The 27,574-nt window shown below is 49.3% G+C and overlaps 6 protein-coding genes across 6 annotated transcripts; 2 read left to right on the top strand and 4 right to left on the bottom strand.

Annotated features, from left to right (window-relative positions):
- The first annotated feature begins 1,552 nt into the window (after positions 1–1,552).
- On the top strand, positions 1,553–5,611 carry AFUA_2G11830 (uncharacterized protein). Its single transcript, XM_750422.2, has 4 exons — positions 1,553–2,242; positions 2,289–4,362; positions 4,418–4,583; positions 4,659–5,611. The coding sequence occupies exons 2-4, from the start codon at positions 4,010–4,012 to the stop codon at positions 5,139–5,141; spliced, it is 1,002 nt and encodes a 333-aa protein (XP_755515.1). The 5' UTR covers positions 1,553–2,242; positions 2,289–4,009; the 3' UTR covers positions 5,142–5,611.
- Positions 5,612–5,749: 138 nt separating this feature from the next.
- Positions 5,750–10,198, bottom strand: AFUA_2G11810 (mRNA-binding protein RRP12). Its single transcript, XM_750420.2, has 3 exons — positions 10,016–10,198; positions 8,026–9,936; positions 5,750–7,969 (listed from the first exon to the last, which is right to left on the bottom strand). The coding sequence occupies exons 1-3, from the start codon at positions 10,076–10,078 to the stop codon at positions 6,131–6,133; spliced, it is 3,813 nt and encodes a 1,270-aa protein (XP_755513.1). The 5' UTR covers positions 10,079–10,198; the 3' UTR covers positions 5,750–6,130.
- Positions 10,199–10,213: 15 nt separating this feature from the next.
- Positions 10,214–11,889, bottom strand: AFUA_2G11800 (U6 snRNA-associated Sm-like protein LSm1). The gene is made up of 4 exons (XM_750419.2): positions 11,474–11,889; positions 11,333–11,401; positions 11,142–11,257; positions 10,214–11,066 (listed from the first exon to the last, which is right to left on the bottom strand). The coding sequence occupies exons 1-4, from the start codon at positions 11,646–11,648 to the stop codon at positions 10,893–10,895; spliced, it is 534 nt and encodes a 177-aa protein (XP_755512.1). The 5' UTR covers positions 11,649–11,889; the 3' UTR covers positions 10,214–10,892.
- A 600-nt stretch (positions 11,890–12,489) lies between these two features.
- On the bottom strand, positions 12,490–13,963 carry AFUA_2G11790 (uncharacterized protein). The gene is made up of 2 exons (XM_750418.2): positions 13,943–13,963; positions 12,490–13,814 (listed from the first exon to the last, which is right to left on the bottom strand). The coding sequence occupies exon 2, from the start codon at positions 13,619–13,621 to the stop codon at positions 12,869–12,871; it is 753 nt and encodes a 250-aa protein (XP_755511.1). The 5' UTR covers positions 13,622–13,814; positions 13,943–13,963; the 3' UTR covers positions 12,490–12,868.
- Positions 13,964–14,655: 692 nt separating this feature from the next.
- On the bottom strand, positions 14,656–17,216 carry creA (C2H2-type zinc finger protein). Its single transcript, XM_750417.2, has one exon. The coding sequence runs from the start codon at positions 16,622–16,624 to the stop codon at positions 15,350–15,352; it is 1,275 nt and encodes a 424-aa protein (XP_755510.1). The 5' UTR covers positions 16,625–17,216; the 3' UTR covers positions 14,656–15,349.
- Positions 17,217–17,874: 658 nt separating this feature from the next.
- On the top strand, positions 17,875–27,292 carry AFUA_2G11770 (histone deacetylase complex subunit SAP30 Sin3-binding domain-containing protein; the record flags this gene model as incomplete). Its single annotated transcript, XM_750416.2, has 5 exons — positions 17,875–26,222; positions 26,284–26,411; positions 26,472–26,523; positions 26,595–26,794; positions 26,864–27,292. Exons 2-5 carry the CDS (start codon positions 26,406–26,408, stop codon positions 27,290–27,292), a joined length of 687 nt encoding a protein of 228 aa, XP_755509.1. The 5' UTR covers positions 17,875–26,222; positions 26,284–26,405.
- Positions 27,293–27,574: the final 282 nt, after the last annotated feature.

Raw genomic sequence — 27,574 nt, 5'->3', positions numbered from 1 at the left:
AGAAGCAACTAGGTAGTCCCTTTGTAATGATAATTGGTTCCTGGGCTCGATTAGTATAGCGCATGGGCCAAGCGTACTTTTACTGCTTGAGCCTTGCGGGACCACCGTGCATGGCGGCATCGGGTTCAAATGGTGTAGACAACTGACATCTTGCATAATGGCAGTTACTTTTAGTGCTTTTAATCGTTATTTTCATCCTTTTGTACCCTACATATCATGAGACATAGGGGTGCAGAATCTTGTGACGTCGGACTTGATTTCTTTATCTTGTTTAGCTATATTCTGCTTATGTAGCTTAGCTACAGTTTGACTAATCCATCATATAGTCGCTTACTAGCCTTCTTGCTGTGTATATCATTCAGTCAGACCTTTATGCATAGCTTTATTTACACTTCTTGGGTCTCTTGAAAGGTACCTGACGAATTCAGAATGGCACCAAGCAGTTATCTGAATACCTAAACCCCAACTTTATAATGAACAGGTATTATCTTGATTCAAGCTAAGATGCTAATGGACGAATTCAGTTCCATGCGATCAGTGCAGAGAGAAAAGAACTCTGAGGGGCGTTACCCATTGTCATGAACAATGCTTTAGATGCCTTGAGAAGAGCGATTCGATAGATCACAGGCGATTGCCCAGAAGTCAGTAACCCTGACATTACCCCAACTCTCAAGCGTGCATTGAATGAACGCGCATCTAGTATTGCCGAAATCAACGGCGATCATACTTGTTAAAGGCGACCTGCTGAAGCAATGCGTAATATGAACTCCGGTTCCGCTAGAGGCATCTACTATACTAAGCCAGTTCCTCAGTATCCAGTGTGGTGGACTGGAAAATTGGCCAGCTCACGGTGTAGCGTAGGCCTTTGCAGATATTGTCTCTGGGGTCAAAGGGCATGATCACTCTTCTTGAGGACGGGGGCGTGGTCAACAACAAAGGCACGCCTGAAGCTGATTTCGTATGGCTACGGGAAAGAGGTAAGGCTGAGCCATCTGACTGTGTGGTGTGGATGCTCTTCCTCTTACTTATGTCACGACGATGGTTGCTATCACAGCTTGTCAAACTGTACTGAAAAGGATGCAAGAAGCCACATGGGCTATTCTTTGTTCATGCTGAGTTGAACGCGCGACGGCGTGCACCATCAAACTCATCATCCTGGCTGATATCATCAACACTCAATGCAGTGGTTTGCCAGATAGGGACTAGCAACTAATGTCCATCCGTCTAGTGGCAACTAAAGTCTTTGCAGTCATGGTTAATGCGCCCTCTGCTGGCCTATAAGACGCTAATCCTTGCATCACGGAGTTGGAGTTATACCACGACGTCTCATGGCATTTGCGATGCTCATCGTCAATTAGACACGCAAGCAATTAACGATCAAAATTGACATTGGAGGAGTTGCTGTGGTTTGGCTAAGCTTTGAATTGGTTGTTATCATCCATAGCCAGAATGCCTTGACATCCCTTAGAACAGTAGCCTCTCTGAGCCTGCGATTCTGTGCATATTCGATCAGCAAAAGGTATAGTAGAAAGCAGCAGTGTAGAACCAAGCCCCCTGGGTCTAGTTTGGCATATTGTGATATTTCTTAAACTTGGTCGAGAGAGGACACTACCTTGCATAATGAGACTCATAGAGAGTGCCACTGGCTCTTCAATACGCCCTTTTCATAGAGTCATTCAGTTTACCCTTAATCTTTGGATGTAACGAATACGTATTTCGACTACATATAGCAGAGTAAATTTAATAATTCCCGTCAATTGTCGTTCAGGACTGACGTGGCTAGCGCAGGAACTTGTATGCTGGCTGAAGTATGACCGTTGCGCTTCTTGATCACAGACAGGATCATACGGCTTGGGTATTAATGCTGATTTTATAAAAGTGCATGCATTACTAATGGATTAATAGCTTTGAAGGATGGACGACATCCCAGAGCATCAAGAGTCCACTGAATATTGAGAGAGTTACACGCGCGAAAAAGGCAGCTCTAAGCAAGATAGCACATATATAAGAATACATATATTCATTTTCTGATAGTGACCATATATTCGCGCAGAGCTGACAGAATACAAACCTGGCAAGTCGGGGTTGTATCTCCAGATATCTAGGCGGCTTATTCCGACTTGCCTAGCCCAGGCGGGCTTTATATCGCCAGAAACCGCGCAAAACAGCCACCTGCAGGGGTCCTGTTAGCCTGAACGGGTGGCATTTGCTCTCGAGCAAGGAGAGCTGTTACACCGAATAGGTAGACACCCATCGCGATTGTCTCAGCATCAAATTGATTGGAGAAGCCAAGAATAGGTCGGCTGCCGTGAAAGGTAACGACCCAACACTCGCAACGTGCCCAGACAAGAGGATGAAAGGGTTTCACATGATTACGCACATCCATGCCAGCTCAGGAGAGCTCAGGCCACCCTTTGCTTGCGATGAAGCGCCATGCCATGTGGATGAAACACTGTTGGGAACGATATCCTGAGAAGTGGCTGATGGGATGTTTCACGGAGCGATATGTTCCAAAACCCCCCCGAGATTGCAGCTCAAGTCCATACCCCAAAGTTCAGGCAGGTGTGCGAGAAAACAGTTCTATCTTTAGGTGATGAAGATCATATGCTGGCAACCTCGGCGGTGCATCCCTATGATCCCTATGATCAACGAGATCAACTCCAATACGACGCTTACCTAATGATATTCAAACAACTAAAGCATCCATGTTGCACCAGCACTGGGCGACTGGCTCGGCGCAAGGTTCCATGTCGAGACCTCCTTTCCGAGGTCGGCGTTAATCTCTGTGTAATGTGTCCTTTATAATGACGACCTTTAAGATCACAGAAGATCCGTCGAGTCATTGGATGGGTTTACTTTCTCCTAAGGACTGCCAAATGCAGGAAATCCTCACCGGCTATCCGGCGTACGCATGATACCATACGAGATCGAGCCATTCTGCTGCCAAGCCAGCGATGGCACCTCCGAACGCGGATCATGGCCCTCTTTTTACGGCCTTTCAGCCAACCATATCCGCTTGGGTACCACAAAAAGCCCCCGCAGTGCCTTGGCAGCTTGGCATGTCCTCTGGTCGTCGTAAGCTTGATACCGTACCAAACCGCAGCGCCTTCGGAGGTTGTCGGTGTCTCATCTCCCCCTGCCCAAAAGGGAAAAAGTTACTCTGGCTTCTGCCGTGCGGGCCCCTCGGCTCTTGTTTCGTGCGCACAACACGAAACAGATCTCTCTCTCTCTTTAGAGATGCCAAATCTCGGTCCTCGCACAGAGATCATCGGACTGAAAGAATTATCAGGGAAGAACTCGTCTGCTGATAAAACCCTTAAAAGAATGATACGACATGGAAGCCCGTTCCACCATGACTGGAGTCCCTCCCCTTTCGGTCTCAGGTTTCCTTGGCTCTTTTCTCTTCCACGCAGCCACGCAGGATGACTCCTCGAGTCTCCTGGTCAAATAGTTGATGTTGTGACTGTTCTTTGACGTCGGCCATGCCAAGGGTCTCGGCATCTGGGCGTCTTGGCGCAAAAAAGGCATGCTCACGCAGAGATTCTCTCCGCTACAGAGGCCCTTTCCCCCCCCCCTCCTAAGGGCCCCCAAGACAGTCTTCATTTCTTCCTGTTTCTTGGGCTTCCGCTCATGTAACTTCCCTTGAGTCTTCATGGCGCTCTTATAAGGCTCTTCTCCTCTCTTCCGCTCCTCCCATTGTCCCTCCCCATTTACATTCCTCCCTTGCTACTGGTATCCCCTCACTTCCCCCCTTTCATCACCATCTTTCCCTCCTTCCTCCCTTAGAATACATGTTAACAGTGCTTCGCCCGTGTCTTTGAAAGCTCTGAATCCCTCGCATTTGACACCATGCGGTGAACTTGTCTTGGTTACTTTGTGCACACTCCTGTACAACTGTGGTGCACCTTCCGCCGCATACTTGAGTGGAAATCTCTCGTGGGCCCTTGTTTGGCTTTCTCCACCAGAATTTCTCATCTATACCTTCCTTGCCTTCTAGTCCTCTCCCGCCATGCCGCAGCCGGAGATGTCTCATTCTCCTGCTTACTATCAGGACAAGGATCAGCTTGTGACGGCATATCGCCAAGATGAGCAGACCCTTGCCACACTTCCAGCTGCGGTACATCTTCCTACCAACTCGTCGTGCTCTCGGCAATCTCTCACCCAGAAGAGTGTTGCCGATGTAGCTCCTTCAGATATACGTTCCATACACGACTGTGGCTCCGACGCTACTCCCGATACGACCAATACTTCAAACGATCACCATCAGCACAGCCAGGGATTGCGGAAGCTCGAAAACTATAATCAGGTGCCGGTTGGATTTGTTTATCCGGTCTCTGAGCAACTAGTGGTGACTCCGGTGACGTTCGTGTCCCCTCGACCGTTAAAGAAAAGTTCATACTGACTCGCGCATCAATAGCAACGGAGCTGTGCGCAAAGACGAGCGCATTCGTGGCAGTTGGACCGACCATTCATCATACATGTCCGGCGATCTTCATCCCCACAGCGCACCCCGCGTTCACAAAAGAGCCATACCCGAAGATGACTCTCTCGTGGATGAGAGCCAGGATGCGCTATCGATGCTGGTAAGTCCCATCCCAAATCGTCCAACCCTTCCGCAAAGACAGATGATCAGGCTGACCGGTCTTATCTTTGTATAGTTTCGACTCTCCTTTCCTGTCCCCATATTCTCCCTCTGCACATCCTTATATACTGTCTTCGGTCTGATCTTCGTCGTCCTCGTGTCTCCCCTTCGTCTCTGCCCCTTCGTTCCCTATCTTCGCTCGACGTCGTTTCGTGCGCAGCTCTGCGATCTTCTCGTGCCTCAGTTGCACATCCACGAGCGATTAGTCCGCCTGCGAAGGTCCACCGAATCAATATATTATGATACCGAACACTCATCTCGTGCTGAGGCCATGGAGTGTTATTCTGTGGGAGGATTATTAATGGTCCTTCTGCTGTCCTCCTTGCTGTCGATCGCATTCCTCCTTCTCGCCTGGACTGCTGCCTTTTTTTGGGTATTTGCTATGATTCTTGGCAATCCCGACGGCACCGAGCGCAAGGATGATGGCCGTGCTGCGGTTCTTGGTGTCTGTCGATGGTGGCACTTGTGGTTGGGCAGAGCCAGGAAGGCGCCTCGCTAACCTATCGAGTTCATATTCCTCGTTATTTCCTCCTGGTGATTCCTGGGCGCGGGGCTTTTGGATGTCCGACCGATATTCTTCATCCTCGCGTCTCACTGTTTGGCATGTTTGGTATGATACCAATGTTTGGGATATGTGAAATGACCTTGGCCTGCCATTTGGCAGCTGTTTCTCCTTTCCTGCGTTTCCCCTCTTCATGATATCCGCTCTCCTCTGCTACTTATACATACAGAAGACTGGAGGTCTGATTGTACCAGGGCGTCGGGAGTTTCGTGCTCTTTTCTGTGTGAAGGAGCACCTTTGATCATCATGTTGGCATCCATCAGAAAACACCATGGCCTCAGGGTCTTGTTACTCTACTGTACTTGTATTTTTTTTGCTACTGCGCGCAGAATGATACCCGGGCTGGTCTCATGTTTCTCAGTCTTCCCCATCATATTATATCAATGGACGAAATATATCTTAGATTTCTTATTTCACTTCCTATTATCATGACCATCAAGCCCTTGAACCATGTTTTATTGGCAGTCCTCTGGAGACTCACGGCGCTTGAGTCGGATCTGTAGCTACGTATAGACATCTGCATTCGAATTTTGATTTGCGGACGGTACGGTCAAGAATACTTTTTGGATTGTTCTTTCAGCCTAGGATAGATACATCTCTAAAATGAACAGAGGAATCGCATATAAGGCACAGGCTTCGAAAAGGGTATAAAAGATACCAGTCTGACCGAAAACAGGACATCAGTCAAAAAAACATGGAATGCAAATAACGCAGAGGTCGTACGCCCTGGGAGAGAAACGGAAAAGGAACAGAGAAGAAGATTGCCAATATTTTTTCTGTGTGCAGGATGCTGTAATGCCATATGGTCATGTTCAAGTCCCAGGTCCCAGTGTTTTGTGTGGTCATTGCCCATACGCCGTACATCGGCATTGAAAATAACTGCCAGTTGCCTCGCAAGAAGCAGACAGCCCGCTTCATCTCCACCTTCACCGTCTCTTCCCAACACGGATGCCGCCGCGTCCGCTCTGTCTTCCCCCCTTGGGAGGATTTCTCCGTTTCTGGATCCTGCCGTTGCCGCTGGGGCCATGTGTCTTGGGCACTCCGAGCCCGCGACGGGTGGACTGTGGGCCCTTGCCATGGTTGGATGCGGAGGCCGGGGCTTCGTCGTCGTCCTCGTTGTCGTCGAGGTCCATGCCGTCGCCGCCGCTGTTCTTCTTCTTCTGGGCCTGAGACATCTTCAGACGGCCCTTTTGACCGCGGCGGATGGCGTCGGGTCCGCTGACAGCGGCCAGGTAGGCGTTGATGCCGCTCTCGCCTGGGTCGGCGTCGCCTCCAGGTGCACCGGACATGTCGATGTCGTCGTTCTCCGCATCGCCGATGAGGAGGCGGCCATCTGGGCCGAATTTGGCGGCATGCTTTTTCCGGGAGCCCGGGCCGGTATTGAGGAAGCGGACGCTGGGCTTGGTGGTAGAAATGCTGGCCAGCGCGTCGGGAGCCAGGAGATCCAGCGGGTTGTCCTCCGGAGACATCTCACGGATGTACTGCTCGTTCTGCTTGCCCTTCTTGCCCTTGCGGCCGCGAACATGGGTGTTGCCTTGCTCGTCGACCTCGATCTCACTGGCGTCGTCCTCAGAGTCGGAGAAATCTGAGTCGTAGACGGCCTTGTCGAAAGCGTTGCTGTAAGCGGCTTTGCCGGCGTTGTCGGCCACCACCTCCTCGTCGTCTTCGTCACCAGCGCCTTCGCCTTCCTTCTTCTTGCGCTTGCGGCGCTCGCGCTGCTTCCGGATATTGACCACCAATTTGCGGTCGGCCTCTCCGACCAGTCCCTCAATAAGAGGAGCGCCAAATCGGCGAATCAAGCGATCCAAAATACCCTTGACCTTACTGCGGAGACGACCCTTGTGCTCCTTGTTCCAAACCATGAGGTTGGGGACCAGCGTATTCAGGCGGGGACGCAGAGCGTCTTCGGGGAGGACGACAACAGCAACCTTGACGAAGCCGAGGACGGACCGAACGATTTCCCGGTTGTTGCTTGTAAGGAACAACTCCACTGTCTGGACCAGGTCAATGCGGACCGAGGGCTCGAGTTGAGTGTGGAAGTCGAAGAAAAGGCGGGATAAGGCTGTGACGGAGGCAGCGACCATGTGTGGCGAGCTACCAGCCAAACCAGCGGAGACCATAGTAAAAAACTCCTCGATCGTCGCCGGGGCATCGGGGGCGTCGTTGGGCATATGGGGCACCAGAGAGTTGCGAATCTTAGTTCCTGGCGGGTTCCGGTCGGAATCAATGGTCCTCTTAGCAAGGTGGATGAGAAGGTCAAAGGAGGCTGTCCGGGCTTTCTCGTTACTCTCTTTGCAACCCAGAACAACCTCTGAGAGGATGGAAGGAATAAAATGTAGATCAGATGTTGGGAGGTAGGTAATCAGCTCGTAGATAGCTAGGCTTCGATCCCGACGGGCCGAGGCGGGCGTCTTGTCTGCCGTCGCGAGCATGAGAGACTGCAGCTCTGCACTGCGCTCAAGGAGAGCAGTGCGGCCAGTCTCCGTGGTGGCCAAGCGGGGAATTAGTTTGTATGCTTTCTTGATCAGTTGCTGATCAGTCGTTTGACCATTCAAAATAGCTGCAGCAAGTGCGAACAGGCTTGCAAAGCTTGAACGGGGCAAATAGATCGACATGGCAATGACCAAGTCGATCAGAGTGTGAGAAGTGGGAGGCATCTTGTCGCCAGAGCCGGTCTGCTGGTTGCCCTGCTTAGCTGCTTCCTGCTCGGACACCACAGAGGACTCGAGCATAGAGGTAACACGTGCAAATGTTTCATTGAGCTCCTGTAGTTCATGTGAGTTAATGGCATTTGTCAGATTTGATATAGAGAATGACTAACCTTTTCGGGGGTAATGCTCAAATAAGCATTGATACACTGCAGAATGTAGCCTCTGTAATGCGGGAGTGTCTGGCTGTAGACGTTGAACAGCACCGCGAGTAAATTGCTAGCAAAACCAGCCAAGTGGGAAATGTTCTTCTTCGCAGCCGCTTTTGTGATCCTCCTCTGGAGAATCAGATCGTCCTCCTCTGACTCAATGGACAAAATAGCTTGATTCGACTCGACTAGGGTCTGCAAGGCATTGCATATGTCAACACGCAGCTCGGTTTGTTTATAGAGAACGTTAGACAAGAGTTCTGCAAAACTCTGATCGAAAGCCTCAACCAAATCTAGAGGAAGCTCGCAGTAGCCAGGAAGGATGGCCCAGGTCTGCTGCACGAGCGTCTCGAATATCTTCTTCTCAACGGTCTTCTCCGCAGAACCATAGTCGACGACCTTTTGGTACAATGCTTCGCTCAGAGGAACAAGCTCAGAGCGGAAGTGAGCGAGATTGGTGTTGGTAACGCTGTCTCTAAGAATCGGAAGAAACCAGACGCGACCCGGTTGGCCATTCTTCTGCTGAATGATATTCAAAGGAAGGATTTCCAGTACCGCCGCAGGGCCCATAGCTTCAACGGCACTGCCGAGGACCTCGTCAGCCTGCTTCTTTCCATGGAACGACTCATTACTGCGTAGGTCCCCAATTATCTTGACAATATCATCAAGGAACGGGCTCGACCGCCACTTGAAGCTGTCGAACATTGCAGAGCAGACCTTGAACACCTCAGCCCATGCCGCTTGGTACTTCACTGAAAGGAGGTCTTTTGCAGCTTTGGCAAGCTTCTCGAGAGTCTTTTCATCATAGACTGAAGGCTCGAGGATGACATTCTTCGGGATGCAGTTGGCCAAAAACGAGATCAGGCATTCCGAGGCGGAAACACGGATGTTCATCGAGGGCGAAGCAAGGTATCCCGAAATCATGTTAAACAGAGCCGGCAATTTTTCAAAGGTATCCTCTGGGCTGATCTGTGCAGACACATCATAACCACGGGACAATACCGCAATCCAGGGAGGGAGCAGCTGCGAATCGTTCTGAGCGGGTTTGAGCTCAGAGATAGCATCTAAAAGACGGGGCAGCTTCGAAGACGAAAATTCATCCGCCATGCTGGAGAAGATGACTTCAAAGACTTCAAAAGCGCCCATTGTGATGAACTCGTTGCTGGACCGAGACGCATTCATCAGCAACTCACAAAGCGGCTCAATCTTCTTGCTCGGCCAGCCTCCCGATGCGGTCGCGATTGTCTTTACCAGCTGGAGGGAGTGGATTACCAGGGGATCGTGGTTCTCTCGGCTGTTCGCATCATGACGCCCCCGCTTGTGCTTGGCCGCAGCCGCGATGCTGTCGCCCAGTGTCCGCAGTCCGGTTTCTGCGCACATGTCCGCCGCGGGGTGATCGAGCGAAGGGCTGGGGGGAGGGTTCTTGAGGACCTTGATGAGAGCTTCCTGCGCCCTCTTCCGGACCTTGGGTCGGTGGTCCACTGCCAGACTCAACAGTCCCGCAATCGCTCGGCGCGGGCCTATTTGTGTGTGCGGGAGGTTCCATGAGGCAGCATCCTGGGCGATGAGCAGTGATTCCAGGCAGCCAATCGATGGTCTGAGAAGGGGAGCATCGACTTCCGGCAGAGAGAGCGCGGGAGCAAGGCTGGTGAGGATCTGAGAGAACTTCGAGCGGAGGATGGGCGCAGGGACGTATTCTGTTGTGATATCGAGCAGGTAGACAACGGAGGTTGCTAGATCTTTGTTGACAATGCCCTGAGTAGCTGACACGGACTGCGCCAGCAACGCAAGAAGCGCTGCGAAATAAGCGGTCGCGGAAAAATCTGCCTTTTGGTCGCGAAGTGTATCTTCCACCGCAGAGAGCACCACAGCCGTCTATTGAATGACAAGGTTCGTCCGTTAGCAAGCTATGGGAGGGGAAGTCGATGAATGGAAAGCTTGTGAGGGGACATACATGGTGCTGATTCTGCAGCTTCGGAGACTTGATCTTCTCGAGCTTCTCCGCCAGGGTGGCCATTATGGGAAGGACCGACCAACGGGCAGTTGAGAAGTCGTTCAGAGAGGTGCGATGATTGTCGTCTTGAGGGTAGACACTTGCAAAAGAAAAAACGAAGTAGTGGTGGATGCGGAGATTTTTTTACTACGATTTTAGTGGTCCGAACAAAATTTTGGGTACTGCGATTCTTGGCGGGTCTATCGATAACATCAACAACACTCCATAAAGAGCAGGAGAGGTATAGAAGAATTGTTCACTCGTAATATCTGTATGATTTTTGTGAAAATGCAGACGTAACAAGGATCCAAACATGAGATGTCTCGAAAGCGTTCTCTCATGTCTCGCTATCATGGTATCTCAAAACAGAACCCCAACCATGCCGCTGAACTCCACGTCTTCCGGCTCACAATGTCTGCATATAAGCATAGAGGGAAAAAAAAAAAGTGTCGTATTAGAACACACATATCATCAGACATTGCTTTCGTCTCGGGAGCATTGGAGATAAGCATCTCACATCCCTTATCCCATGTATTGGCTGCAACGGCTGTCTTTAGCTTGAAGACCTCCCAGCTCTATTTCGTATGGGTCTAGCCCTCCCCATATTTCTGTCCTTCCCTTCCCTTCCCTTCCGGTGCTATCGTCGTCTGGCGAGAGAGTCAAGAAGAGACTGCCTTGCCCCCGTAGTGTTGTTGAAGGGCATGGCTTGTAATCTCGGCTCGTTGATATAACGAGGCCTGTGATTTCTTACAGAACGATCTTTTGCGTCTTTTCTTGCAATCGTACGAAACGACGCATTCACAGAGGGGTCGAACATAAGCGGATCCGACGGCAACGGCTAAAATAGGATCTCCCCGCTGTGCTCGGGCTCAAAACCGAGACTTTGGAGTTTGTTATGGCTCTTCTTGTCTGTGATCTTTCGCCTGCTGTCCTCCTTCTTCTTTAATTCAAATACTTCTTGGAATGGCGCTTTCTGGAGATGAGGGGGAATATCGTCTTCCTTGTCGAGATCCTATAGCCCGGAGAGTCAGCGAATAAAAAGTCCAAGAGAGGCAAAGCAGCCGCAAGGAAGAGAAGGTCATCTTACAATTTCACCCAGAAGCAACACGTTCTCTCCCCGGACAAGGAAAATGCCTCGCGGGATATCGGCGTACAGATTTCCGGCATAAAGCCGTTCAATGGTATCTTGGAGGACAAGGTTCGCTGTGGTCATGGCTCATGATTAGCTAAATTAAAAAAGAGGCCAGAGAAGCCCTGCATTTCTTCCCGGGATCATACCGAATTGATCCCAACTTCTGAGCACGCCGATCAGTTTTCTCCCATCACGCAGCACTAAAACCAATTTCTCTTTAGGTAGGTGTTAGCCAGGCTCGCGCAACCATCGCAATTTCTTCGATCAGGGAAACCGCTTCAACGTACTATCTGTCAAGTCCAGCAATTGAGCGGCTGTAGTGAACATCTGCGGGGGTAATTGTGGGGGTCCCTGTGTCATTGGTGCAGAGGGTCCCAGCATGTTATTCTGCTGAGAGAATGACTGCGGTGCATTCCCACGCTGAGCGCCTGCGGGAGGATCGTTCAAAGAGAGTCTCTCCATGCTTATCCGGCAGGGAGGATGGCGCAATGAAAGCGATGATTCGTTCGGCGGAGGGGCAGAGTCAGTGTGTGCGTTGTGACGGAAAGGCTTGGTGAAGCCTTGGCGGGAGAAATTCAGATCAAAAGTGTTCGCAGAATCCTGTCATTCTGCGGCAGTGGAAGACTCGAGGAGGGAAATGTATGAAATGATGTCGAGCTGTTGGCACTTGGCCGCAAATCGCTGGCTCTTGGTTGGAGATCACAAGGTGGAAGTGGGCGACAAGTTTGTCCTGTTTGATTATTTGACCATGCTCTTCAGTTGGGTCGGCGGCATACTGGTAACAACGAGACATTGGTGCATGGAGTACGACTATGTACCTAGGATTCATGGCAATTCGAATATCATATATAAGGATCTCGTGCATATTTGGATCTTATTATTCTTTTCTGTGCCCCTGAATGTGTTGATACTCGGTGTCACCATGGGGTCAATGAGCGCTACTCAGCTCGATATATTTTGCTCAGACAGTATGGAGGGATTAGAAAAAGAGCTGCGGACAATCACAGAGACAAAGCTTACGAAGATATATGATATAACTACAGATTCTAATACAACAACGCAGACCAGACAACAGTGCGCAGACTCAGTTCATAAAACACGAAGACTAGCCTAATAGACGACACGTTTTCGTGCTTTTATTCGGTGCTCGTTCGGGCCCATATTCATGATAGACATCTGAATCTGTGCTCACCGTCTCTCTTCTTGACAGATACTGAGATGATATGTCATTTCCGTGGTCAGACACTTGTCAGTATGACTCCTTAACATGTAAATTTTGCTTACGCCCTTCCAGATCTTCACAACACTCACTATCAGACATTTAACAGAAAGGCATAGTCTGAGACCATGGACAAAAAAACAAAATCAATCAAAGCCATACTATATACTAAGAAGGTACCCTAGGGGAATTGCGCTTCCAGCAGCCAGTAATGTAGCATCCCGCCTGACCAGGCATGGTTCTCCAATGGATGATCTCGACAAAAACGCTACATAAACTAAATAAAATGAAAGGAGCAAGCAGCAAATTTTCGAGCGTTGAGAATCATCCTCAGTCAGAGAGGACGAACTTATGAGGATACCGAAGAGCCCAAACAGACATACCCTCTTTCCTCCGCTCCGTTAGACCTCCTGGCGAGTCTAAACGAAGCGCCTGACCACAGGACAATGGTCCGATAGACCGTCTATGAAACACTGACACCTCGATGTTGACCACGCATTCTTTGCTCCCTCCTTCGACTGTATGGAGCGCAGTATGGCTCATCGGAAGAGCCGATATTCGCCCTGACCGTCTCCTGAGACCGATGATACGCGGGACTCGTCGGTGGCGGCGGAAGTTGCGTCACCTTGAATTGATCAACACTTATGATTCGTAAGCGGTACAAGTATTGCATTAGCTCAAAGTCCGGCCGACTGCCCGCCAACGTCTGACCCTGCTGATAATGAGCTACATCGACATGGTCGAGCATGAGGTCCCAGGCCTTGCGGTCAGGAGTGTCGTTGAACCTTTCCCCCGGACATAATGGGCACCGAGCTGTTGTAGGTGGCTCGTGAGTCCGGAAGTGGCTGAGAACATGAGTCCTCCACAGATCGGCGTCGTCGAAAGTCTCATGGCAGTCGAGAACGTGGAAGAGGCATATGTAGGTATGCGAACGGCGGTGTAGGGGGCGCAAAGGCACGACGAGAGTCCCATTTCCATCGTCCTGGAGGATTTCATGATGTGCGAGTTCGGAGGCCAGTCCGGTGTCCAGGGACATGCTGGATGATGATGCAGAGGCAGACGCAGCGTCACTCGATAGGGACGGGACTGCATCCAATGAAGCCACGGATTTGACCATGTTTGCACGGTTACTATGGCTGCTTGTCCTCTTGTGTGCGTCGAGAGTATTCACCAGGTTGGGATTCCCGAGTGAGCCTCCGCGAGACGTCTCAGGCATCAAACACTTCGACTCGACACAATCCGGACGACAGCTGAAGCGGTCCTGCTGTCATTTATTTAGTCTGGAACTATGGAGCGAAGGAGGATCCCAGCGCCTGGTTGAGACCGTTATTTATTTCATCATTTCATTCCAAGACGCAGCCAGATCGGACTGAGGGATTCACAAAATGAAGAAAAAAAAATGAATAGACCTAGTGGGAGAGAGACACTCGTTACCTTTGGTATATGAGATACAATAAGTGCCTGTGAGATTCGACGAGAGAGAGCAGGCGTGTCTCCCCCCATCCCAGATTCCTCTGAGCGCGAAGAAGATCGATACCTTTTTCTTTTTTATTTCCGCCCCCCCCTTTGTGATGTTTTTGATGGAAATCGAGAAGCGATACCTTGCACTATCGCGCATCAACTCCCCACGGGAACTCCTCCGATTTTAGATCCTGGAGATCTGGGTGGGGTAATCACCGGCCATCATTGATTTTAGAGCCTCAATAGTCATTGTAGCGGGGGAGCCCACGGGTCGAGAAGCAGGAGAAGAAGAAGTGGAAGAAGGGGAAGCTAGATAATCAGAATGACTGGAAAAAACACACAGTACCCTTCTCTCGAATTTGAACGCTAACAAGGGAATTATGTACGCAGTCGCTCTTGGGTGTATAAAGCAAATCCTGCCTGGGTAATACTAGCCAGCGTGGAAAGCCCGATCAATCCAAGCCAGCGCACTGGAGCCACGTTCTCCCTTGGGCTGACGGAATCGTGCGAGAACGACAGATTCGTCGGCTCTGATTTGCAGACATCAGGCTCTCATGACATTGGCTGATAAGTCAAGCGACTGTCTTGGCTTCCTTAGGAAGCTCCATTGGAGTATATGGCAGCCTTTTTTTGACTAACTTGAAAGGGAAATAGACTCTCCTTGAAAAAGCCATGATAATTACCTAGAACGGGATATTGGATGATCTACATGGCGTGATTGAAGGCACCAATCGCACTTCAGCAAGCCGAGTTCATTATTGAAGTCAAGCGGAGTACTCCGTACTTGGAGGATACCTTTGAAAGTGATCTCGCCAGGTCTAACTGAAAAATGCAAATCAGATGCAAAGATAAACACAAATTGGCCGGATTTCATGAGCTGGTCCCTGCCCCAAGGTAAACCCTAGGTCCCATCGACCAATTCGAGGCTCTGGTCCAGATTCATCACATGTGAATCACATGATAGCCAGTCCAGCTATCGGGAGATTCATTCGAGGGACGTACCGGAAAGATGCTCAATGTACGACTCTAGAGCGAGAATGAGCGTGATTCGAAACAGTGCTACCCATTTCACTACCATTTTGGATCTATTTCACAAAGGAAAGAGAGGAAGGAGAGAAAAAGTTTGACATGATATGATTCATATTATTCACACAAAGGCCGTAGCCCTGGAGAGGAGGACATAATGAATAACGGCTGAGGAGCCAGTTTCAGACATGGTTAATAGAAGCAAAAGGGGAGTGAAGAAAGGAATTAGTGAGCACAGGCACGAAATCCGCCAGTCTATAGAGTAGTGACGCCCTGCAAGAAAAATCAAGAAATGAGGAAAGATAGAGAAGAACACCATCCAGCCGACACCCGTGTCATGCCCAGAAACCACCCTGTAAATGCACAAGTCTATTCATTTCGTGACGCACATGAAGATTTGGAATGAGTGAAAACCCGCTTTTTTGTACACATGAGATATCATGTAGACTCTACCTGACTAGAAACGGTCCGCCAAGTCACCGCCGGCGACGGAATTACTGGCCGAGGACGACACAGATGTGAAGCCAGGACTCAATAGGTCCTGGACGGCCACCTTGGGTACCTGGGGAACGGGGAGTTTGCGCTGCGTCCCGTCCGGCTTCGACATGATGTCACTGATGCTAGGACCAACATGGGGCTGAGTAGGACTGTAGTAGTTGGGTCCTTCGGGCTGTGGTTCCATTGGAGCCAAGGCGGGTGTATGATGAAGTGACAAGTGACGAATTGAAGGGAGTTGTAACTCGCTGGTACCGAGGGGCCTTAGCCGCGGAGAGTGAGCGGGCGTCGCCAGCGGAGTGTGGTCGGGGGTCGGAGAAAGAGAGTCGTGAGAGAATGTAGGTGAAGAGGGAGCTGTCGAGTTGGGAGAGTTGGGTCTCGAACGCTTGACGCGATGCGAGTACATGTCGTCCTCGTCGTGCGAGTGTGAGCGCGACATGTTCTGAGAGATAGCGTACGCCGAGAGCGACGGCAGGCGGTTGTTATTGTGATGACGTGAGCCGAAGATATGATGCCCGCGCGGGCCATTGTGGAATCCATAATGTTCGTCACGCTCGACCTGAGAAGCAGCCGTAGCCAGCAGATTGATGTCCATGCCCGAAGATGCACGATCGCTGTTGCGAGCGTAAGAACCCAGATTTGATCTCATATGGCCCGCATAATTGGAAAACGAATGAGGGGGGGAGATATCAGGAGAGCCGACCTGAGAGACAGGCGCAGATCGTGTGATGGGCTTGCTTGGAGGTGGCATCATTGACGCAGCGTTGCTGGCCAAAGCATTATCTTGATTTGCTGCAGCGGCGGCGGCGGCAGCGGCCAGGTGCTGAGCCTTGTTGTTGCGTCTCGAGTTTGGATTATTATGGATTCTCGAGTGGCGTGTGAGTTCATCAGATCGACTGAAGCGCTTTGTGCAACCAGGGAACTGGCAGGCGTGCGGCTTCTCGCCGGTGTGAGTGCGAATGTGTCTGGTCTGATGCTCCAGACGATGGAATGCGCGGTCGCACAGGGGACATTTGTAAGGTCGAGGAAGATCTTGACGGGGCTCCTCGTTCGCCGGACGCGCTCCCTTCATCAGGGGGGGCAGCAGGCTTACAGAGGAGGCCATGTTCGAGTTCGACTGTTCAGTTGATGGGGTCGAGGGAGCCGACGACTTGCTCGCAGGTGTCGAAGGAGTTGACTCTGGGTTCTGAGGGTTCAGTAGATCAGAAAAACCCATAGAGGATGCTGGTGGCGGCATGTGACGCTTGACTTAGTTCAACGCCGAAAGAGCCAAAGAAGACTGAGAACCAGTGTTGATATATTAACACGATCCCAAGGGATAGAAAAAGCCGAGGCCAAGTTGCGCTGATCGCGGCAGGGGTTCAGGCTAATCCGGGAAGTCGATCCCCAGCCGATAACGCCCCAGAGTCGACTTTGGCAAGGGAGATAACCCGGGTTACCGCAAGGAGTCTAACGAGCCTTGCGAAACGCTTGACACGGATTTCGATTCTATTACAGAATCAAAACCAATGATGCTCGACGATAGGGATGTTGTATGTAGTGAAGGTCTGTTGTGTTGTGATAGCGGACCCGGATTCGGAAGGATAGCCGGGATTGACAGTGTGTGTTGAGCCGAGTAGGTGAAGTCAAAGAGACTAGAGTCGAAAGAAAGATGAGGGAAAAAGTCTGGAGAAGTTGGTCTGGGGGAGAGAGAAGGGGAATAAAAAGGAACAGCCGGAAGAGAATAATAAGGAATGGAGGGGAAGAAGAGAGAAATGGAGACTCAGGAGGGGAGAAAAAGCAGAAGGGAGTATAGAATGGAGGGGGTTTATCGGAATCGGAGACCAAGGAAAAAAAAAAAAAAAAAAAAAAAAGAAGAAGAAAGAAAAAAAGAAAAAGGAAAAAAAATGACGACGTACTTTGTGTTGTGTGGGGTGTAAAAATTCGGGGCGGCAAAAAATGGAAAGGGTAAAACCGAAAAAAGAAAAGGAAAAAAGAAAATAGTAATGAAAATCAAAAAGGGAGATACTCCATACTACAAAGAAAACGTGCTCGAATCAGCTCTGCTCACACTGTACAAGATCATTCAGACAATATATCCTGGAAAATTATCTGCAAATTTCTTCTCCGACTTTTCCTTTGCACCTACTGTATCTCCCTGATGTTTCTCACTAGCCAGCAACACAATTTTGAGATGACTGCATGGAGTACTTGATCGGTGCCTGTCTGAGTAGTTGGTCATTTTGGTACGACCACGCACAGTGTGTTGAAAAGAAAAAAAGCCTTTTACGTATCTCTTCCCAGCAGAGGAAAACCCAGAATGTGGGGCTGACTAGGGCCGATAGGGATTACGGAGAAGAAAATGCAGAAGTGGCTGTGTGACCTGGAGAAGTGCGTGCCCCGTACGGAGTACAGGGGGCCATCGTTAGTCAGCCGGTCAGTGCCTACCTAGGTATGTAGCATTTACAGGGTGTAACCCAATCGATACATGTAATTTTTCATAGCAGATACGGGGGTGGCTGTGAATTGGTTGACGCTTGATAGCAGTAATGATAGTACTAGATACCTGATACTCACTATTAGTGGTCTGAGATCTGACACTCAGCATCAGTGCTTCCGGCTATCGCGGATAATTTGGAGAAATATCCTATAGGTAAACAAATAGATGAACACCTGAAGGGATCAATAAGTAGATACATAGTAGCTACTAGCTTGCTATTAGGTAGTACCTTAGTACGTAGTAGTGACGGGGCGCACTGAAAACCTTCCGCGATCATCTGTACATCAATCAAAAGGGTTAATTGACCCATGTGATAAGCTCATTTTTCGACAATAAGGTATCATCTGAAGGCTGAGAGTGGATGGTGACTATTTGTGATTATTATGTTCCCTCCAAACCTCTTCGCTTTTCATAGTTTGAAAAGATTCACCTATGACTAAATTACCCTGGGGACGAGATGATGATGACAATGATGGAGGAATGAGGTGATGACGACCACCAAGGATTTCCATATCTATCGTACCTACCATGAGCCTTTTCACCCTCCCAATTTGCTTGTCTCACGTCTGGGGGTCAGAGATATGACCGGGGAAGCTGAAGGAATTGGCGGACCGCCCAGTCCAGACCAGCTGATCGCCCATGAGTGGTCGATGGTTGGATACAGGGATGTCCCAAAGATAAGTGAAAGTAGCCAGCCAAAGCAATGCAGAGGTCGAATAGAAAAGCAACATCATCCCCGGCGTGACGGGGGCAGCGATCATAGGTTACGTAGTGTCAAGGGAAGCGCAGATACAATCTGGCATAGTCATACGATAAATGAACGAGATCCAATACCTCATAGATTCATCATCAGATGTGGCTGTCCTGCCCACATCTACAGGCTGAGTTGGAGTACGAAAATAAGCCGGAATGGTCACTCTGTGTCTCTACTGAAGTACTGCGGTGAAGCTCGGGCATTGCATCAGCGTCACGGTCGGCAGTACGGAGCACGGCACCTGGATATGCTTCTTCAGACTTCATAGTTGTCCAGATCATAGATCATATGGATCGAACAGCAACAGGCCCGAGGCAAGTATTTTGATAATGCCGTGGCTCAAAGGATGACAAACTGGCCGAGGGTTGCTACAATATTCAAACAGGAGAATGGCCCGTTTCACCCATGACACAAGCCTATTACACCTTACTATTGTGGTTAAGCAACAAAATTCACCATATTTTTATGCATTATCTCCTACCTCTGGTACCTCTGCAGATAGATGAGTCCACATCTTTGGCTTGACACCCTGGCATTGCAGCAGCCAAACACCGGTCCAGATGTTTTTCTCAACCCCTGAACTAGTACTTCAGAATCCTCTCTAAAAGACACCCTACATTGTTTCACCTTGCGGCCCCTACTTTAGAGGGGTAATACCTATCTCATCCTAAATGGATACCATTCTGTATTATAGTCTTAAAAGCTCACAGCAAAACAAGAGGAAATCGGAAGCCATTTCTCCGCAATCCCCCAGAATCCAGATCCGCGGAATACATTGCCCCGGATGGAGTTCCATCAGCTTTTTTCAGTTCACAGCGCGTATTTTCCCTTTCTTGGGCCGTGGGTTCTGGTTAAAACTCTCAAGAGACCTCCGGCCTAGGATACAGCACCGGATAAGAACGTCCCAATATTTATGAAGCGGAGCTCCTCCTTACTCTCCGGTCCCTAAATAGCCGCTGCTCTTCTATTAAAGTTGCAACGGTTTATATTATTCATTTAGGTGGCAACATGCCAATCAAACCTTTTGTACCGTGCAATAAAAGTTGTAGCATGGGTATATGTACTGTGCTTCTTCCAAAAGACCAACAGCTAGGCGCCCTCAGGGGATAAAGGAGGACATGTGGCCAGAAAGTCCCCCGGTCCAGCCACAAGGGTGTGGTACATATCCGGCAGAGAGTGTCCGTGAGAAGCGCCACCAGATCAGCTCGCAGTACATCTGCCTCCACTTCGCCAGATCTACTCAATATGTCGCCATATTGGATCATGGAGATCCGGGAAGAGAGCATCCTAAAAAGAGTGCACTTTACATGCCTATACAAGGCGGAAGTGGTAACAATATTTGGAACAATTGGCTTTTTAAAATCTGAGCATGCAAGGCTTGAATCCGTGTAGACCAGCAGCAACTTGGCAAAGATGCAATTTAGCGAATAGTTGATGGTTGTGAATCCAGGGAGTTGGACAATATGCACGAAGCCGTCTGAGCTGTTTCCTAGTGGTAGATCACTGTGAGAACTTCATGTTGATCAAGCGGTATCATTGGGTAGATGGGGTAGCTATCGACCGGGATGACTGCATTATTGCAGTATTTGGGAGTTTCAATTGCATTGGACTATTCTTGCGGTCTTCTAAGTGCTCCGAAGCCAGGCGTCCTACATGATCAGATGAATTCGCAATTTGCAAGCATTGTCTCATGACGGTTTGTATTCCCTAAAAATGGAAGTGAGATTTCGTTCCATCCCACACTATCGTCGTTGCAAGTAACGTTGCCAAGTTGGGGGTTGAGATATGGAGAATGGTGGGGTGAATCACGGAGTCAGCCCCTGACAGTGATGGCAACATCTCGGCAACCGGGCCGGCATCAGCTGGCAACAACAGTACAACGAAGAATTATCTCTGCTGATGATGTATTTTGTGTGGTTGACTGTGAGTTTCCAGATGCCACAATCTATGGATGGATATGCGCAACCTGGAGCATAACTGTTTTGGTGCCCTACTGATCTCTTATCTGAGCTGGTCTGGTCATCTTTCTCAGTGGAAAGCTCCGGCACAAGCCCGGCAGCTAGCTATAAAGGTCTTTTTTAGTAGTATGTGGACTGGAGACTCTCGTGGATCACTACTGGCAGAACACCGAGTCTATCCTATCAGAAGAATTCTCTTGGCCTCGTGGACCTTCCTTTTCCCAGTATTTAGATGATCATGTTACTCGCAGAAATACTAACCTAGAATCCGCAAAGTGGATTAGATAGAACTAAGCTGGGGCCCAAAGTAGAACGCAGGTACCACCTCAGGATTTGCTATCGAGCTCCTATTTCCCGCATTTTGCCGACCGAAGAGTGGACGGACCGACGGAGATAAATGAACTAGATATGAATTGCCTATCTTGGTAATCATGAGCTGGAAATCCCACAAAAGTTGCCCTTATCGCTCGCTTGCTCGTGGACGGGTACAGAACACCCTGTCACGAGCTGCTTCAACGAGTTCTGAATGGCCGAAGAAATAATCAGTTTGCCTATTTTGATTTGTCGGATAACCGTTTGGGGGAAAGGCGCAATTTTTCCACGGCTATGAATTTCCAGTCCTGTTATAGGGTAAAACACCAGCTGGAATGAAGTGGTGACGGGGTTATGCGCATGGTCCTCAAAAGTGGATAGAAATTGATAGCTGAGGATCATAAGACTCAAACTCTCGTATACTTTCCTAATTCGCTCATTGTGGGAAAATGTCGGACTTTCCGCGGTTATCTGGGGAGATCTTCCCCGCCCTGATCTGTATTGATGATCTACGCTACTTAACTTTGCTTTTCCTTTCCCTTCTGGATTGGTGATGATATTATGTGATGGATATTTAAACGAGAACCTCATAAGTACTCCGCACTGCTGATCTCAATACGCGCCTGGGTTGTGATATTAATTACGTATTTCTATTCTTCTCCCTTCCTCTGACCCCTAGGTTTTTGAAGAAGCCTTCATGAGCGAGTTCTTACACGACACGGCGCTAGCCTTCGTTTCTAATGACTTGGCTCATCAGTAATCAGTGACAAGTGTCGGTCAAATTCATAGATCATACTTCAAACACTTTTTGGCTTTCAAATTTGATGTTCGAGTCTTCGAGCGTTTTATCCGTCTTCCCAACGCGGTGAAGAGTAATATACCTGGGACCGCCCACAAATATACTTGGAATAGAATGGAGACGCCTGGAATATTGGGCGCATGTACTACTGTAGCAATGTTCGTACACTGTACACTATGATTTTTGAGTCTCTCACTATATTCATTAGCGCAATATATTAGCAGATAACATGCGCAATGTGGGATTGATGCGGAGTAAGAGCACATCAATATGGGGTGAATGTATTCAGTAATTCGGTTAGTAAAGTCAAACGTTTCAACAACGTGATTTACAACAGTGCTTCTGATTTTGGACAAACTTTTTCCCCTCAATGTCAATCTGGCGTCGCAGCTTCTAATGCCGCAGAAAGGATGCTTCTCCAACAACGCGCGTCCACATTGGTAGCTGAGAATTCCAGCCCCAGTGTCGCCAGACTCGCATATTTGGCTTATGCACGACTCACGAACTTTCCATCAGGAAACCGATTACCGACCAATGGTCACAGATTCTGAAATTGTTGAATAGATGGAGGTGCGCCTTGGGGAGATCATTAGGTAACTAACCACTACATTGGTGTTGCCTAACTCTGCTAAGGTGGGGTACAATGCAACTGTCAGACAACCCGACACAGTAATATAGATACATGCTCCAGCTCTGTCCACATTATTGATGATGGATGTGACCAATATGATATTGTAAGTGGTCGAGGCACGCGACCGTATGATGGGATTCCCAGTTGACCAGATACATTTCCATCTCTCAACATAGAAACTCCTTATCTCACTTCAAAAACTAAGGCAGTGATAACGCTAATCGGCGTGACCGGTTAGAGTTCGGCATCAGTGATCAGCAAAGACACTCTTCAATCTTCAGCATTGAAGAAGTTGAAGAGTAACTCCGAATGCATCCCCATACCAGTCACCCCGCACTACATCAGAGATCAGAGAGACGAGGCGGATCGCCCAGTGGTATTCTCCTAGCTCCTGCAGCTCCAATGAGAAAGAAAGTCGTTATCGCACTGGATGAGCTCCCAAACTTGATCGCTCATTGGGTACGGGCCTTGAGATACTATTGGTAATAGTGTCACTGTGCGACACATCAGCGGTTTCTATTCCTTCAGATGTAGGTAGTCACTTTCAGAAGGGGATCACCCGGCGGCAAGTCATGACGTGCTCTCTGCCGCGGACTTGGTGATACGACCTGCTTGCGTCAGCGAGGCTCAGGAGAGCAAGACTCCCAATTGATCGCCAATCGCAGCATGTGGTTGGACTTCTTCTTGCTCAAAGATGAGAGACATTGACAGTGCTTACGTGCCTGTTCTCTGCGCCTCAGCTGGAAAATCGACAAGCACGAACCCTTTGGTTACACTCGGTCAGCATTTTTACTCCGACTTCTGAAAAGGAAAAAAAGTGCAACGTTGCGCATTCCGTAATCGTAACAACAGTGACATTTCGATGGCTTGGCGACTGTGTGCGGGGGGCCAGGAATCCGGGGGAGAGCCGTGGAATTCTGAATAGCCGCTTATTATTTCATCAAGATTACTGATACCACAGAGGGGTGACTGGATCCAAAATAATCGATATGTTTCTGCCTAGATTACCGAAATCTTGAGAAGTCAAGGCAGGCTGCTGATCTGGCACAGTTGGCAGTATTATCAGCGAGGCGTAGCCCCTCGGTGGAATTTAAAATGATTACTCCATACTCCGTACTCTTTACCTCAGAGTGAATGTTGCCGCAAAACCATTGGTTGTAATTTTACAACTATTGTGTAAGTGCGCAAAAGCGACGCTCTTGATAATTTAGGCCACGCACTTGGTAACCCCCACAAGGCTCAGAAGGCAGCGAATCAGAATTGAATTTAACAAGAGTGAGAAGAAAAAAGTCCCCACAGCTTCTGGAACAAGAAGCTCAGCCAATCAGCCTGAAGACACGGTGACACACTTCGCCGCCCCCAGGTTGCGGGGCGGTTCTTCCGAAGTCTGGACATGATGACTAAGGCGGTTAGATAAATTTTCAACAATAGACAGTGAGGCGGACCCGTGCCAATTGGTGGAATAGATAGCTTGTGTTCTTCCTATCAGTCGGCCACAGGGGCGGGTAATTTCGCTTCTGCCAGAGACTGCTAGCCTGGAGGATCATTATCTTATCATACATTCTCCAGATAGATTTAATTTATTTCCGGCTAAGATCGATGGTCTGAGCTGGGAGTTCGTCGGTTAGTCCTACGAAAGAAGGGTGTATTGGATGAACAATTCGCGGAGTGAAGGCTCAGATTATCCGACACAGATAACGAACTTCACTACTTCATTCGGCCCTAATGATGAGGCGGTGACAGAGAAAGGAAGAGGCGAACCCGTCCGGTACACTTTCCCCTTGCAGTTAAAGTTGCCGGAGTCCCTCCACCCCGTGAAATGCGTTATGTAAATAGTACCAAAAGACTAAGCAGAAGTTAAGGTACTCTGGAGGTTGTCTGTTAATAACATCATGCCTTAGTAATAATGGGTTGACACTTGGAATCATAATTCACATGTGATGGGCATCTCCATTTCGCCAGCTACGACGTTGAGTTTACCAAAAGGGTCGGCTGGCAACTAACCACCCGGGTCCCAACGAGTCGCAGCCCTCAAATATTGAGAGGAACCGACGGGAACTGATGACACGTCGCCTGAAAGCAATCCACAATCACCGCCAGAATTTTCTAACGCCTATTAAATTTCAGATTCTTAGGACTTATTGGACAGGAGATGCCTGTCACATGTGCTTGATGAGCACCGCATCCCCTGAAGTGAGCTCGATTACTAGCAGTACAGAGTAGCGTGTTAATGGAGTATGGGGTAGACAAGGTGAGTCCTCTAGTTTAATCTGTACCTGACAGTCTAGACAACAATAGACTGAGGGATAGCTTAATTAAAAATCTTCTAGTGTGTGGGCTCATATGCTGCAGAGCTATAGAACTACAGAGCTGCAGATATGCTGGGATTGCATGATTTTGGTCCTCTTCAGATCAAAAATACCGTGATAAAAAGGCATTGTCTCCGTACGGAGTACACGAAGTACAGACAACTTCTGACGGAAAGGGAAAGGGACCAGGCAATGACCGGATATTGCGTCATGCCAATGATTTGCAGCTAGTCCAGGAGTCGAGACACGGGCCTACCTAAGTGGCGGCCTTCTAGACGGCAATCTCCCGCTCCAGAATCCTTGATCAGTGGTACGAGCGATTAATAGAATGCAAATTGAGATCACTGCAGTCTGCTGCAGTACAGCACTGGAAAGAGTTGTAAAAATGTACCTCCTGTAGAATTGAGCACGATCACGATTTACAACACTTCATACAGAGTTAATACTCGAATCAACAACGAGATCACAGATCCAAAGCCAGCTCAGCTGGGATCGGATGATTTCGGAGAAAAGCCGGTCCTTTCCCAGGCCGGGATGAAATTGCGAATGCGACTCCCAGATTTGGGGAGGTCCCCCTCTCTCCGCAAAGTTTTATTTTTCCATACCATACCATTTTTCAAGACCACTACACCATCTTTAGACTAGTGGTACCTAGAAAGGAAAAGATCCGGAGACTCTCAGCGACTCAGCGGCCAAAAGAGGCTCCTCGGTGAAGAGGGAATTTTCCCCGTCTCTTTTCCTTCTTTGGACTGGAGGGTACTCCGTACCCCCCTTAGCTAAACGGTTCTGTTCTTCTGCGGTATCCCTCCGGCATTGTCTTCCCGAGTGTCTTCGAAAAATCTCTCAACGTGCCGAGTCTGTCCCGATCCCGTGGTGGTCTGAGGCAATCTCCGAGGTTGATGGAATTCATTGTCAACCGGTAGTTTTCCCGCTATCAAGAATTCCCTCAGGCTGTGTTATTGGGGTCTATCCTGTTCCCCCGTAGGCCAGCCGAACTTTCCATTCTAGGTAATCATGTAACTATTCCAGGTTCAGAGGATGAACTTCTGTAAGTCAGTGTCTGGATGCGGGCTCCCCGATTCGCGAGAAATGACTCGATTGATTCAGGGTACCACCTTTTGTTTCTCGTATTGACTTTCTCTTTGGGGATCCCGAAGCAAACGCAAAGATAGCGGTGAGCAACACGTTTCGACATTATCAACTCATCAGGCACCACCGCAAGTCAAGCGAAAAGATCGAGCCTCCGTATCAAATGCGGGATACCACGTCACGATGAGCGGTCGACTGCCTTGCTTTTACAGCAGATTGAAATTGAAAGTTCATGCCTACACAGTACACCTCTTTGTAGATATTTAGTCCCTCTCAACTTCTATGATGAACAAGGGGGATGATACGCATAAGCCCAATATAGCGCCACTTCACGTGCATTTGAACACAACCCTAATCATCAGCTTCAGCCGGCGTCATGCCCACAACTCTCTCAGCCATACGTCTTATGCCCCAGCTTTTCCTTGGATCAGCTCCACCACTGTCCACTGTTCGCAATGCGACAGATGAATCTGACACTTCATATGTACTCTCGATTTGCTCATGGTGACTATCGAATGAATCACATAATTAGGGTTGATGCCACCACTAACCCTCAGCTACTAAGCCTAAAACAGCCAGAGATGTCGCGCCTCGGTATTCTGCCGCGTGTCGCCGCCCGGCGTCAGAGCCGAAGTGGTTCCTGTTCATTCTTTTTATCATTCAGAATCGATCCTACACAGAGATGACATGATGGTTTGTTTTTGTTGATGATCTTAGCATGATCCTGTATCGAGTTCTGTGATTGTCCTGAAGACAAGCTCGTTTCGCTTGTCCATAGCTCAATCAGACGCACATCTTAGTTGCCGTACAATCTCCTTTCTCCTCTCATTTTCTCTTCTTTTCCCCAAATGGCTCCCCCGCGACAACGAACTGCAGGCGTCCAAGATGACTCTCGATCGGAGGCATCCAATGGCACTAGAGAGCAAAAAACATCGACTGCAAAAGGCCGCAAGGTGGCTGGAGCCTCGTTGGCGATGAGTTCAACCTCTAGTCGTGAGGTCAAGGTCTCTACTGCCGTTGCCAACGTCACCAGTGCCCCCGCCAATCCAGGCGACCAGGCAGACGATTTGCCAAAGGTATCATCGCAGATTGTCTTGTCCGCCCGAGACATAATCCACCTGCTAACTTGTGACTACCTGACTCAGATCCAATGGTCCGAAATGTCCCTCGATTTCCTCCACTCCTATCGCCACGCCTACAAACTGTCCTGCCCCAGCGCCTTCTCCAGCGACTATTCTCGTATTCTCCTCTCTCAAGGCATCGGCCTCCGGTCTCCCACCTCCATCGCCGCCCAACGTGCAAAAATCCAGCAGCAAAATGAAGTGAATGGCACCAACGGCATCACCGGCCGTACCCACCATCGCAAGGACCATGGACTCGGACCACCGGAAGAAAAAACCGCCCTGAATCGCACCGTCGGCCAGGGCCGTGTGAGCAAGACCCAGCTGGCGACAGCCGTCCGCAAGCATTTCAACAGCGCTGCGCTGGCGGAGCAGGAAGCTATCGCTCGCTTTCTATACAAGGTCCGAGAAGAGGGCAGGGGGCGACAGTTCCGGTTAAGGTTCCAGCCTTAGCTCGTTCGTATTTCTTATTTTCTGTCTTGTTGCCACACCGTTATGGGACGGATGGTTCAGTCGATTTCCTGCTTTCTTGATTGGCGTTGGGCTGGAGCTTTGTATAACTGGTTGGACTGGTCGGGCAGATTCTTTTCTTTTACCCTTTTGTTGGGCTTACCTACCTCATCGCTCTCACTCGTCAGCGCGAACATCGCCCCTTTTTTCATGATACCCCCTAAGTTTGTCTGTTTCGTCTCATGCATTCTCTCCATGTACGGATATATAGCCTTCATAGTTGTT

Source organism: Aspergillus fumigatus, chromosome 2, assembly GCF_000002655.1.
Source record: "Aspergillus fumigatus Af293 chromosome 2, whole genome shotgun sequence".
Taxonomy (NCBI): domain Eukaryota; kingdom Fungi; phylum Ascomycota; class Eurotiomycetes; order Eurotiales; family Aspergillaceae; genus Aspergillus; species Aspergillus fumigatus.
This window is presented reverse-complemented; position numbering and strand designations above follow the sequence as displayed.